The 14,225-nt window shown below is 45.1% G+C and overlaps 1 protein-coding gene across 12 annotated transcripts in view; it reads left to right on the top strand.

The window, feature by feature from the left end:
- The window catches only part of DLG2 (discs large MAGUK scaffold protein 2), a 1,647,444-nt gene that overhangs the window by 1,603,558 nt on the left and 29,661 nt on the right, over nucleotides 1–14,225 (top strand). For 5 of the 12 annotated variants that reach the window (XM_060234983.1, XM_060234987.1, XM_060234991.1 and 2 more), the window contains 2 exons: nucleotides 4,231–4,330; nucleotides 13,817–13,858. The exons of 1 other annotated variant lie outside the window; for it this stretch is intronic. In XM_060234983.1, the coding sequence (XP_060090966.1) occupies nucleotides 4,231–4,330; nucleotides 13,817–13,858 (142 nt within the window). Of the gene's footprint in view, nucleotides 1–4,230; nucleotides 4,331–6,113; nucleotides 6,160–13,816; nucleotides 13,859–14,225 lie in introns of all 12 variants that reach the window. 6 more of the 12 variants (XM_060234986.1, XM_060234989.1, XM_060234994.1 and 3 more) reach the window with 3 other exon arrangements.

Genomic DNA, 14,225 nt, shown 5'->3' on the forward strand with positions numbered 1-14,225 from the left:
CTAGGTAATCAGCTAGTTTGCCTAGTGGAAAGACCGGCCCTGATTGTGCAACATTCCCAGCATGATGACATCACTTCTGGGTGTTGTCATCATGTGTGGGACTCTCTAGTATTTGGGCAAACTCTATGAGTCTGGGTAAAACCCATAGAATTTTGGTCAAATGCCAGAGCATCCCCCCCACAATGTCCCCAACATGGTGATGTCACTTCTGGGTGATGTCATCACATTGCGGATGTCACCACCCACTCTTGGAATGCCCCCCAAATCCCCCAACTAGACGGGCAAGGGGGCCTAGCAATCCCAGGGGGTTTTTTTGTAGCCGAAATTCCTTTACATATTAAGCCACACACCCCTGATGTAGCCAGTCCTCCAAGAGATTACAGGGCTCTTCTTACAGAGCCTACTGTGAGCTCCAGGAGGATTGGCTGCATCAGAGATGTGTGCCTAATATGCAAAGGAATTCCTGCTACAAAAAAAAAAAAGCCCTGGGCAATCCTCTCTTCAACTCTTGAATTTAAGGCCAATCCTGGATCAACTCAGACTCAGGTCTATGACTTTTTATCAGTTTGAGCACTTGAGATGGAGCTTGGGGAGGAAAATTGCTTGGTCCTACTGTGCCACAAGCCCGATCAGGACCAAGTCCTCATGCGTTTATTAAATAGCCAAATTTTTTTGCCATGGGTTGGACCTGTGGCTACCATAATGTCTGGTTTGGCCCTAGAAGCAGACTGGCAGTAGGTGGATGAAAGATACACCAAGTTCCCTTCTTAAATTGGGTACATTTTGCAAAGCCATCCTGCTCCATAGAAAGTCAGCAATATTTCCGGAACAGATTATGGAGAAATTTAGGTGCAGAGTTCAGCATCTTTACTGGCTGGAGTCAAAGGCCATTACAGCTTTCAGAATGAAAATAGTGCTCATTCATATAATTCCCAGGGGAAAAAAAATAGACAGGAGACACATAAATTCCATTTGCTCCAATAGAATGAAAGAAATGCAGCTTACTTCCAGTTTAGGCCTTAACCCTCCCCATCAATTGCAGCATGGTTAGAAGCCATTGACTAGTATAAGCATTACATTCTAAGCCACCAAGTCAGATGAATGCTGAGAGGTCGTCATACTCATCTGCCATTTCTTTCCTGGAGTGAGCAGATGTAGACTGCGTGCAGATAATCTCTAGATTTACATTGGCATAGCAATGTGCATTTGGTTCCCATTGCAATGCCCAGGGCTTTTTTTGTAGCAGGAATTCCTTTGCATATTAGGCCACACACCCCTGATGTAGCCAATCCTCCAAGAGCTCACAAGGCTCAGTACAGGGCTCTTGGAGGATTTCCTACATCAGGGGTGTGTGGCCTAATATGCAAAGGAGTTCCTGCTACAAAAAAAGGCCCTGGCGATGCCCATTTGCACCTCTGCGTGAGGACGGGTTTAGATATCTTCATCTGTATGGTTACCCTCTCTCAAGCCAACATTTCAGTCCAGATCCTTCATATCTGACAAAGGGAGCTTTGTCTCTTGGAGAGCTCGTTCCCCCAAAATCTTGTTCATCACTAAGGTGCTACTGGACTCGAATCTGGCTCTTTTACCACAGGCCAACGATGCTGCACATGACTATAACTGGATCAGAGCCAGAGTGGGCCATATTGCTATTTTAATGCTGCCTATCAACGCAGCTAAATTTGGATTTCCTGCTTACGAAACCACCACTGCCGTTTAATTTGCCTAGAGCCTTAGCATTCCTATCACATCTGCCTTCCCATCAGTCCCCGTGAGCTCAGCTCCTGTTTTACAGATGAAGAACTGAGGCACACAGAGAATAAACAGTGCCAGAAGCATACCGTGAGTCCAGGAAAGAGTTGGGTCTTCAAAGCCAGGATTTCTAGGTCCAAAACAATCAGGTTATGTATTTGAGCCACACTGTGAGCTAGGTCTAGTGGGATAGAGCCTACCTTAAATGCACAGGGGCTGAATCAAAACACAAAATGCACCACAATCATTTTTCTATCTACTCTGGCTCTGACCGTAAAGGCTTGGAGCAGATTCAGTAGCCAGGTGTTGGTTCCAATCTCACAGATAGCATAGGAGCAAGCAAAGCATACCAATGGTTTGAACTGTTGGGAGAGCTGGTATAGTTAGTCTAGCTCCCAGAGCTAGACTAGCAGAGCTAATTAAAGCTAAACACACAGGAGTGTCTTTGCACCAGATATCCAAGCTTAGTCACATAGTTACACAGAGCCACCTTTCAGACTAATAAAAGTCCATTATAGAACTACATTCTAGATAGGAAAGAGTAGTATACTAGTAGTATAATCGTATACTAGCCTAACTTACTATGGATGGGTGCAGATGGTGAGAGGGCCATCTGCATCATGCTGCCAAGGTAGCATGTCCTCCCTCTTGGTGTGTGCAAAGAGAAGTATGTTGCAGGAGAGGAGAAAACTGAAGGAAAGAGGCATTTTTCCCGAGATCTATCAGTCTGCTTCAAAGTGACAGTGCAAAAGAACAGTGGCAGCATGATATATAGAATACAAAAATAACCAAAGTATTGTGCAAAAACAAACACTCTTGACTAGTAAATACAAAATTAAGTAAATTATATTATCATATAATGAACAGCCTACAAAAGTGGGCATGCATTCATACAGTAGAAATTAAGGACAAACAAGAGTCTCAAATACAGTATTACAGAGGGACTCCGTAATACGGAGGGACTCCTGTGGAACTTTATTATTGAGTCCCAGTACTCTGTTTGGAAAATTAAGAGACTGTGTGGGGTCCTCCCTGTAATACTGTATTTGAGACTCTTGTTTGTCTTTAATTTCTACTGTATGAATGCATGCCCACTTTTGTAGGCTGTTCATTATATGATAATATAATTTACTTAATTTTGTATTTACTAGTCAAGAGTGTTTGTTTTTACACAATATTTTGGTTATTTTTGAATTCAAAGTGACAGTGGCAGAAGAGTTTAATGAAGCAAGATGGAAAATTAACTCAAGAAGGAGCAGAAGTCCTTCAGTTAGGACACTGAAGATGACATTTTAAAGCCTGTAGCTAGAACCCCCTGTCTTCACTGGACAATTGTTATTATTGTCCTGCCCCCTTTCCCACCAAGAAGCCATCCCTGATTCCTTCAGTCATCAGGCAATTCTTGAATTAGCAGAGGCCCTGTCTCCTGCCTTTTTCTTGATGGTCCACTTAGCTATTCTTTTCAGAATGATGCAGGGAAATTAAGACTGGAACTTCAGTCTTATACCGCAGGCCATGCTGGCTGGAGCTGATGGAAGCTGTAGGCAAAAAACACCTGGAGAGCTACCGTTGGTCACCCGTTATACCGAGTAATTCCAATTTAAGACTGTTGGATTCAAAGTGTCTTGGGCTGCAGTAACTATCCACAGGATTGCACAGTCAATCCCTCTAGTGTTACAAAGATGGGGCTCATGAATATCATGGTTGTGTACTCCCACAATCTGCACACTGTCACCGGCTCCAATAAGATTGAATCTGGATCCCAGTCAGGAAGTTTGCGTTTGGTCTTGAGACCAAGCTTCATGAATGAGCATGACTTGAAAAGACAGAGGTTCTCCAAGGAACAGAGAGTCTGATGAATGAACATCAAACACTCGCCATCTCCAAGGGACAATGTGTTCCATGCAGCTTCCTCAAAGTGTGCATGCCGCACTTCTCGGACAGCATTATAGGCTGAGCATAGGAAGTTGCTGTGTGAATTTCACAAACTTCCTTCATTTACAACATGATAATTTCAGAGGGGTAACCATGGTGGTCTACAATAGAACATCTAGATTCAAGTTCAGTAGCACCTTAGGCAAGTTTTTCGGGGGTATGAGCTCTCTAACAAAGGGAGCTTTGACTCTTGGGAGCTTATAACTTGATAATGTCCATTTTATCATAGAGACCCCAAGGCCGTGGTTGGTCCACATTCCAAAAGTGAGCATCGTTTTGTTAGAAATGAGCATCTTGCAGTGTTCAGCATTACATTGGAGGCCATCTTTGATTCCAGCCAGATCTTCAGAGACCTAACCTCCTTTGTGCTGAAACTTTTCTGCTGGTTTGCTTTTTAATTTTCTTAAAAATCAAAATAAAAAAAAATCTGTGTCACTTACAGGGTTTTTTCCCACTTTTACAAACTAGTTGTTCTGTCAGCATGAGTGTGACAACAATTAGACGTCCCTGTTTTTTGCCCCCCGTGCCTTTTCTCCTTCACAGTCATTCAATGACAAGCGTAAAAAGAACTTCATCTTTTCACGAAAATTTCCATTCTACAAGAACAAGGAGCTGAGTGAGCAGGAAACGAGTGATCCGGAACGTAAGTAAATGGCTTAGAGGCGATGTCACGATGCAGCACATGGGTGAAGCGCATGACACCAGGAATCCCTCCCATGCACACACACACACACCTAGGCAAACAAAAGACAGTGTCAGGGCAGGTGAGGCATTACTACTGTGACCAATGTTTGACAGCGGTCTGGATTCAGCTCAGTTTCCTTTTCTTAAAAAAAAAAAACAAACTCCCCAGGGAATTAAAAAAAAAATAATAAAGCTATACCCATCGGTTGATGAATTCTCCATTACCAAATTTGCAAACCTCACTTTTAAAACCTTCATTGAAATCGCTGCATTTCGAGTTTTGGTTGTAGAGAAAGCCTGTGCTGTCCAGTTTGGTGGGGTGGTACTCACTCTTTTTACCGAATGTGGCTTATGAAAAAATCCTACCGATATGTTCTAAGCAATAACAACAAAATCCGTTCTTTTTCCATCGTTCCCCAACTTGAAGCTATCACACTGGCACCATGATGATACACGACTGGCTTCCCAGGTTTATGTATATGTATGAAATGTTGTTAGCCGCCCTGAGCCTGCCTAGGCGGGGAGGGCGGGATACAAATAAAATTTTACCTTACCTTACCTAAAACAGTAGTCTCCCCAGTCACTTCGGGATCTAAATGTGATACCTCTGAAAGCCACAAGAGCTGCTTCAGATAGAAGCGAGAAATCAGAAGTACGAGCCATTTGGGTTCTGAAATAGTTCAGCAGATGTGGGAGTTAGAAGGGCAATTGACTGTGAATTTTAAAACCCCCACTTCTGGGGAGCTAATGGGTATGCCAGAGAGGGAAGTCTGGATTCAGACAAGAATTTTTTTAGAGCGCTAGGAGAAGTATCAGAGAGCTGCTGGTTTATTTGCACATTTGTGTGTGTGTGCACTATCGTGTCTGCCTAAAACATTAGCTAGCTTCCTGCCACTGACTTATGGTGACTCCATTGGGTTTTCAAGGCAAGAGATAAACAGAGGAGGTTTGCTTCTGCATAACAACCTTGGACTTCTTTGGCAATCTCCTATCCAAGTTCTGACAAGATCTAACCCTGTTTAGTTTTCAAGATCTAATGAGGCTGGGCTAAACCTTTCCACACCACCAGTAAAAACACTTTGACTAATTTTGTAAAGAGAGAGAGTTTTTTTCCCCTCCATTTCATTAGAAAATTTGTGGGCCGCCTTCACATAACTTGCTTCAGGTAGCTCACAACAGAAACAAGAAGACTATCACAACAAGAGAAATGAAAGAAGCAGGAGTGGAATGCTAGCAGGAGCTCCTTTGCATTTCTGGCCACACCCCCTTGATGTTGCCAATCCTCCAAGAGCTTACAAAAAAGAGCCTCGTAAGCTCTTGGAGGATTGGCTACATCAGGGGAGTGTGGCCTAATATGCAAAGGAGCTCCTGCTAGAATTCCACCCCTGGAAAGAAGCCAAGCTGATAAAAATGACAAATGCAAGTCAACCTGAAAAAAAACAACAAAAACAAATTCAACCGATAAAAACGGGCTGATAGAAGCAACGAGAAATGCAGCTTTCCTGAAAATTGCATGGGCTTTCTCACCCGAACCAAAACCAGTCACTTTTATTGGCAATCTGGTGGGGATTCAGGTGGAGGGTGGGACGTAGGACCCTCATTTCCAAATGAGAGCAGGAATCCAGACTGTGCACTCAACATGGTCTGTCATGGTAGTATCCATTTCAACTCCACTGACTTCTTCCTTCCTCTTCTGCGGCTGTTCTTTTCTCTCATTGCTCTCTCTGGGGACTTCCGTGCAGGACCTCCCCGGATTAGGTGACGACGGTTATGGAACAAAGACTCTGAGTAAGTTTCCAGGAATGGTCACTATAACCTTTTTTTTTTTTTTTAGTATTCTATTTCTTTCTTTTAAAAATTATTTTGGTTTTTGTTCATTCCCCGAGGACCATCCACCCTGGCATGCAGAAGATTAGATTTTTATTTGTCACCAAGCTTTGAATGCGATGGGGAGGGAGTCGGTGGGTCTTTATGTTTTGCATGAAAATACAAAGAGCATACAGCATTCAAAACAGATATGCCGACATCTTTGTAAGCGATGCCTTCTGTTTTCGAATAATTCATTTATTGATCCCATGAGGACAGTTCTTTAGACTAACGGTGTCCTGCGGGGTGGCATTTTAAGAGAAATTCTCTTAATTCCTCTTTACTCCCACTTTTCCTTGCAATCCAACAATCCATTTCTTTCCCCATCTTTTAGGGAACCGGAGCCTGTTTCTAATCAGTTCTCTTTTTGCTCAAAAGAAAAATTCAAAGAGAGAAAGGGCTGAAAGGGAAGTTCTGCAGAATCTCAATATCTCGCTTTGCAGATGATCAGAGAAAGACTATGTCTTCCCAAACCTTCCAGTCCTCCTGTTAGAGCACCATCATGTGGGTTGTAACAATCAAAAGCAAACTTGCAAGGGCTGTATATACAAAAACTGTGTCCTTGACCGATTCCGCATTACGCTTGTTCCGGGGCGGAGAGCCCTTTTGCTACCGGGGCTTTGCTCCGTTTTTGCACAGGTTCCCCCGGAGCTGTGATTTGGCGTGCCGCTATTCCACAGCAAGTGGAAACCGCTTGTCAGTATATCCCACTTGCTGCGGAATAGCAGCTCGCCAGCTCGCAGCTCCGGGACAACTTGTGCGAAAACGAAGCGAAGCCCCGGTAGCAAAAGGGCTCTCCACCCCAGAACAAACGTAGTGCGGAATCGGTCCTGGTGTTAGATGCAACCCCAGAGTTGGAGTGCCGTGTCTGAAATACAGCAGTAAGGAAGCCCGATATGCATCAGGATTGTGGCCCTGGGGAGGGAGGATGCAAGAGAAGATTTAACTCCTCTTCCCTCTGCTGGTTTTTTCCCAGTAAGAAAAAAGACAGGAGACTACATTATGCCTGTCTTTTTTTCCCTACAAGAGCTGAAAACAAAGGTCAGCTTTGTTCAAGGAAATGCTGCACAGAGGAGAATTAACACCCTCCCCCTTCTCAGCACCATGGCTTAGATCAGTATGTTTTGAGAACCGATTTTGAGAACCAAAAAACACGTAAGAAGTTCTAATCATGGAACCCCCAGGTTACATGTACTGTTCACCTGAGTTCACAAAGGGTGACAATCAGGGGTGGAATTCTAGCAGGAACTCCTTTGCATATTAGGCCACATCCCCTGATGTAGCCAATCCTCCAAGAGTTTACAAGGCTCTTTTTTGTAAGCTCTTGAAGAATTGGCTACATCAGGAGTGTGTGGCTTAATATGCAACGGAGCTCCTACTAGAATTCCACCCCTGGTGACAATAGAGTTTGGTTAGCACTCGCCTGAACCAGCTACGGTCACCTTACATGCTCTAGAAACCTCTGCAAGACACAGGGTTTCAGAAACACAGACAGATAGTTTCGCGGCAGAGAAATCAATCTGGAAAGGGTTCCCTAAAACTGGAAGACCACTGCACTAAGTGAATTCAGGTCCAAAGAGAGTAAATGTTGATGGGTTTCTTTGGCCATGTTTAGGGAAAGCCCCTATTTTTTTTTTAATTTCTTCAGTCCACAGGAAACCAGTTCCCCCTCCCCCCAAAAAGGGCCCTAGATAGAGCAGACTCCACTTTGCAATGGTTCCGAATTCCATTGATTATTACGGTCTAGAGAAATGGCATAGGATGAAACGGATGGTCCTGCAATTGATTTCCAGATTGTTTGGTACACCTAATGGTGTGGCCGAGAACTGGGGTCCTCTCCCTGCATTGCTCTTAACTTGTAATGAACTCACCTGACCTTCATAATGGCCATTAACTTTCCGTAGAGCTCTGCCACTCCTTCGATTGGAGGAGCCAATTCATTCGGGGTGGAAATGATTAAGACCCAACCATTGCACATTGCCTACTGCTGTGAATGCGCTTTTCATGACAAGAATGGCTGCCCGTGCACACAGTTGTGATGCAGATCGGGGGGGGGGGGGGCTGCCCAGATGTTGATCTAACCTCATCGGATGGTTGACTTTCCCCATAAAGGGAGGTGCATTATGTCTTGTGGAGCTGAGCGAGTCAGTTGCAAAGCGCCGGATTTCTCTGCGATAGGCCTACCGGATGCCCATACTGCCACTGCAACGCAGTCACTGCAAAATATGGAATGCAAGCTCAGCAGCAAGCAGCAGCATCCCACAATGTATAATCTGGACCAAACAAACTTTCATATATTTTCCATAGATGGAGATGATTATGGCTTTTTGGAAGAGTGTAATGGCAGAAGTCCAACTCACTAGAAAGGCTGGGTTTTGGCCAAAGCCAGCTTCCTCACCACCTGGGATTTTTTTTTTTTTTGTAGCAGGAGCTCCTTTGCATATTAGGCTGTGCACCCCTGATGTAGCCAATCCTCCTGGAGCTTACAGTAGGGGTGTGTGGCCTAATACACAAAGGAGTTCCTGCTGCAAAAAAAAAGTCCTGCTCATCACATAAGATCTTGCCCAAAGGCCATTAGAACCTTATGCTTTAGACAGGTTATCTTTCCCAAAGCAACCAGCCAGATGCTCTGGGTGCATCCACAATGCAACCTACTTAATTCCAAAGGGTCCTCCTGTTTCGAAGGAATCATAGCTCAGAGATAGTAAGAACATAAGAGAAGCCATGTTGGATCAGGCCATGTTGGATCCAGTCCAACACTGTGTCACACAGTGGCCAAAAAACCCAAGTGTCATCAGGAGGTCCACCAGTGGGGCTAGAAGCCCTCCCACTGTGTCCCGCCCCCCAAGCACTAAGAATACAGAGCATCACTGTCCCAGACAGAGAGTTCCAACAATATGCTGTGGCTAATAGCCACTGATGAACCTCTGCTCCATATGCTTATCCAATTCCCTCTTGAAGCTGGCTATGCTTGTAGCTGCCACCACCTCCTGTGGAAGTGAATTCCACATGTTAATCACCCTTTGGGTGAAGAAGTACTTCCTTTGGGCACATGTATTGATTGTTAGTCCCAAACTGAATCCCAGACATCTCTCGTTAGTGCCAAACTGAATCCCAGACATCTTGGGTGGCAGGGCTGGAGAAGACCTGTTCTGAGAGACCAGGTCTCAAACCTTGGAGAGCTACTTCGGTCCATGGGTCCTTACCCTTAGGTGGGTTTGCTGAGCCCCACCTGCTGGGTCACATGCTCTGATCAAGACCCCAATATTTTTCTTAGCAAATACATGTAGATGGCAAGAGCTCCAGCTTCTGTTTGGATGCATGTCGAGGAGAAGCAAAGGAATGGCAAAGCAAAGTCATTCAGAGGCGGCTTCTTCCCAAGGTGGATTCTTCCACGGCTCTGATCCTTAGCTTGTTCTTCCCTCTAGTCTTCTACAGGCAGTGTTTCACATGTCAAAATCAACACACACATTGGGGAGTGAACACATCATATGGGTTCCACCCCTGCCTACACACAGTCACCAGCTCTTAAGCATGAAATCGATGTGCATAGGACATTGACATGTGGAGGCTATTTCCATTTGAAAAAGGAGTCGTCATGTTCAGAGGACAAAGCCCATGTGCATACATTTTCTTTGCATATAGACTTCAGGCTCATTAGATAGTGATTCTACAAAGACAGAAGACGGGGCAGCACTCTCATGCCCACACATCCGTTTCAATGTTTGAAATGTCATCTTGGAGCACCTTGTGGTGCTTGATCTGTATTTGTGTGACCTTAGCTCTCTAGGTCCAGTGAGGAAGATATTGAAGATAATGGATTTATATCCCGCCCTATACTCTGAATCTCAGAGTCTCAGAGTGGTCACAGTTTCCTTTACCTTCCCCCACACACACAAAACAGACATCCTGTGAGGTGGGTGGGGCTAAGAGAGCTCTTACGGCAGCTGCCTGTTCAAGGATGACTCCTACGATAGCTATGGCTGACCCAAGGCCATTCCAGCAGCTGCAAGTGGAGGAGACAACTCTAGGTTCCATTCTTCCTGTCATGTGACTCTGGTGTGCTTACATCACCAGGAAGTGATGTAGGCATGCCAGTGATGTGAGGGGAGATGATTTGGCTTTGGGGCAAAACTATAGTTTGAAGCTAATTCTACCATAGAGTTTTGCCCCAAAACCAGTGTTGCCCTGATGTCACTGACGTGCCTACATCACTTCCTGGTTACCTAGGCACATTGTACTTATTTCCTGTTTCTTGCCTGTTGGGGGGGATAATTTCCACCCTGGAGAGGAGCACTCTGCAGCCATTTCCCCCACTTTCTGGTAGCTCTGAAGCAGGGGGAAGGACTCCAAACCGGGGGATCTGCAGCCTCCAACTGGAGATTGGCAAACCTAAGCAGGAGATCTGGCCTCTTAGTTCATATGCCTCCAGTTCAGCAACAGCCTGCCATCCTTACACCTTGGCTGTCTTTAGGTACAGTATTAAGGAAAATAATACCTTCTGCTGCTTACTCAGCCAAATCTCAGGGGCCCATGGAAACTGCAACTTGCCATTCCCAAGATGGGATCCATCAGCCAAGTCCTCTCTCTGGATGCAAATTGTAGAGTTTTAAAATTGTTTTAATGCATGTGCCTGAGCATTCGCAAGCCCATCTGTGCATTAATAGAATAAATTTATTTCTCCTAATTATGGCTGGCACAGAAATTGGAAGCTGCCTAGATACTCCTAGGAATTTAATAGAATGAGATGAAGGATTCGCAATTAAAACTAATTTGTTTTGACTCTCGGGTATTACCATCATTAACCTGAGAAGCTACACATATGCAGCTGGTGCCACACCATGGAGAGGTCTGATGGTAATGCTTTGCATCTTTGGGTCTGACTCAACCTCCACCTGAGTCTGTTCAACTAATTGGAATTGAATAATAGAATTGGAGGGACCTCCTGGGTCATCAAGGCCAACCCCCTGCACATTGCAGGAAATTCACAAATGCCTCCCCCACACACACCCAGTGACCCTTGTTCCATGCCCAGAAGATGACAAAAAAACCTCCAGGATCCCTGGTGTCAAGTTCTGTGCAGTATTCATTAATCCTACCTCTTTGATGTAAATCTAATTAGGCTTTATTTAACAATGAGCATATTCACAGCAAGGACTGGTCTTGCTAGAACTGACCTCCACAGGTCAGGCTATACCTTTATACTTTACCGTGGCCATTAATGATATAGACATTAAGACATGCAAGCCTTGGCATGAAATTAGGAGGTGCCAGTAATTCAAAGATAACCACTCTCCATCTCCCTCCCCCCACATTTCAGACAGTTTTCCCCCAGAATCAAAAGTTAACAGTCTCTAGCTAGACAGATAAAGGATGACCTTTGCTGGTCATGAAAGAAATGCTTGGTGCTAGCCAGGGCAGAAAAAATTACTTATAACAATGCTACAAAGAATGAAGACCTGCAGACAAAGACAAAGCAAATGCGTGAAAATGCAGGTGACATGATCTCATGGCAAGACCCATATCTTGACACCTGGCCAAAGTGGCCTGGAGAAAAATTACTGCCTGACCCCAAAGTCAGGAATTGAGTAAAGCCTTGCCAAATAGTTCCCAAATCGCTTATACAAAGTAGGATAGGTCAGGAGAAATACCTCTGCTAGGATTGTCAGGTTATCACAATGCTACAGCAGGAGGAAAAATTGGTATCAATGATGTCGTGATGTCATTTCCAGGGAAAACCAGAAGTGATGTCACCAGGGGTAGAATTCTAGCAGGAGCTCCTTTGCATATTAGGCCACACCCTCCTGATGTAGCCAATCCTCCAAGAGTTTACAAAAAAGAGCCTTGTAAGCTCTTGGAGGATTGGCTACATCAGGGATGTGTGGCCTAATACTCAAAGGAGCTCCTGCTAGAATTCCACCACACTTATCCTGTGATTATCTATGGTCTTTACCATTATTTTTCCTTCCACCACTGCAATGAGCACCGGGAAACAATTGGGTGTGCTAGCAGGAGATCGCCCACCAATGCCTGGAAACTGACAACCGGAATCCCAGTCCCTACCATTGAGCATTGGTAAAGGGAAGGTGGATAAGTCACCCTTACCAGAGAGCACTGGAAGGCAGGGGCAGTGTTCTGGCATGAAGCAGACTCCTGGTACTGCTCTTTGAGCTTACAAAGCGTACAAGTTTCTTTTAGCAGGACAAAACAGCCCAGTAAGTCCATTGCAGGTCAGAAAAAAATAGTGCCTGGGAAGAAATCTTAACCCTCCCTGTGTTGTTTCATGGTCCCACACAGAATCAGAGGCCCACATCATTGCTAATTCCAGTACAAAACAGCTGGAAGGCAGACTGGGTACATTCACACATGCTAAATAATGCAGTTTCAACCCACTTCAGCCACCGTTTGCAAGTGGATTTTGCCATTGCGCACGATAAAATCCAGCTGCAAAGTACATTGAAAGTGCATTGTTGTGTGTGTGTGAACGCACCCCCAATTACAGACTCCTAATGCCTCCTCATCCTTAGATTGCCCTCTGATTAAAACATATTGAACATAGGAACATATGAAGCTGCTATCTACTGAATCAGACCTTTGGTCCATCAAAGTCCGTATTGTCTACTCAGACTGGCAGCGGCTTTCCAGGGTCTCAAGCGGAGGTTTTTCACGCCTATTTGCCTGGACCCTTTTTAGTTGGAGATGCCGGGGATTGAACCTGGGACCTTCTGCTTCCCAAGCAGATGCTCTACCGCTGAGCCACCGTCCCTCCCCCTATTAAGGCCATCTTCTTTAAAATTGGGGGAACTGGTTCTTGCCATTGGGTAGAGATTGAAGGGTTAACTCCCCCCCCCCCCTGCTTCCCTGCAAAGCCCTGAGGAAAACTTGCAGTTTGTATTTCATGGTCAGGGCAAAACCCTGCAATTTTCGTCTTACTCATCTGACCATAGAACCATTTAGCTCAGACTGACAGTAGTTCTCCCATGTCTCGGGCAGAGAAAAATCTTTCCCATGCCTAAAATTTCCCCCTGGACTCAACAAGGATGAAGCCTGGGACCTTCTTGTACAAAGTATGTACTCTCCCATGTCAGGATGCTAAGGTGTGAAATGAGCATACATGGGGTGGAATTCTAGCAGGAGGTCCTTTGCATATTAGGCCACCCGCCCCCAATGTAGCCAATCCTTCAAGAGCTTACAAAAAAGAGCCTTGTAAGCTCTTGGAGGATTGGCTACATCAGGGGGTGTGTGGCCTAATATGCAAAGGAGCTCCTGCTAGAATTCCACCCCAGAGCAAACAGGGGAGAGTCTCATCTAGACACCCCCCAGTATTTTCACGGAACGCTGGAGCCTTCCGTTTCGAAACATTCTTGACAGATTGGCATGTCGCTCTTTCCCCACCCATCCACAAGCGATAATGCTTTGGCCCTTCATCGGATCAATTCTTTGCATCGGTTTAGGCTGGTCCGCCATGCTGAGATTTTCCTCTTGCTCTGCGCACGCACCCTCTTTGCATGACGGGGGTGGCTCTATGACATTCTGGTGCTTGGTTATGTCCTTTTAATTTGCTGTCCTGTTCTTGCAGAACATGTTTCTTCTATTGCCAGCGATAGCGAAAGTAGCTACAGTAAGTTACAGCTTTCATTTGAGATTCTTTCCTTTGGCTTGCCTGTTACGGTTTTCTTTTGGGTTTTTTCTCCTCGCTTCCTGAACTCAGGTTGGAGGGGAAGCAACCATGACAGACTATCGCTGGTGCAAATGGCTTGACTTGGAACCGGATGCAAACAGAAATCAAACACCAAACTGGGCACTGAAACAAAAGAGGGCTTTTTTGACATTTTCCCAAGGGAATTAGACAAATTCAAGCGCAAGGGTGCATGTGTATTCTGTGCTGTTGTTTCCAACTAGTGGCTAACCTATGAATTGGTGACCTCTAAAACTCAATCCTTTGCTAAAAGATAGATCCAAGTGGGCAGCCGTGTTGATCCGAAGCA

This window comes from Heteronotia binoei, chromosome 3 (genome assembly GCF_032191835.1).
Source record: "Heteronotia binoei isolate CCM8104 ecotype False Entrance Well chromosome 3, APGP_CSIRO_Hbin_v1, whole genome shotgun sequence".
In the NCBI taxonomy this organism is placed as follows: Eukaryota; Metazoa; Chordata; class Lepidosauria; order Squamata; family Gekkonidae; genus Heteronotia; species Heteronotia binoei.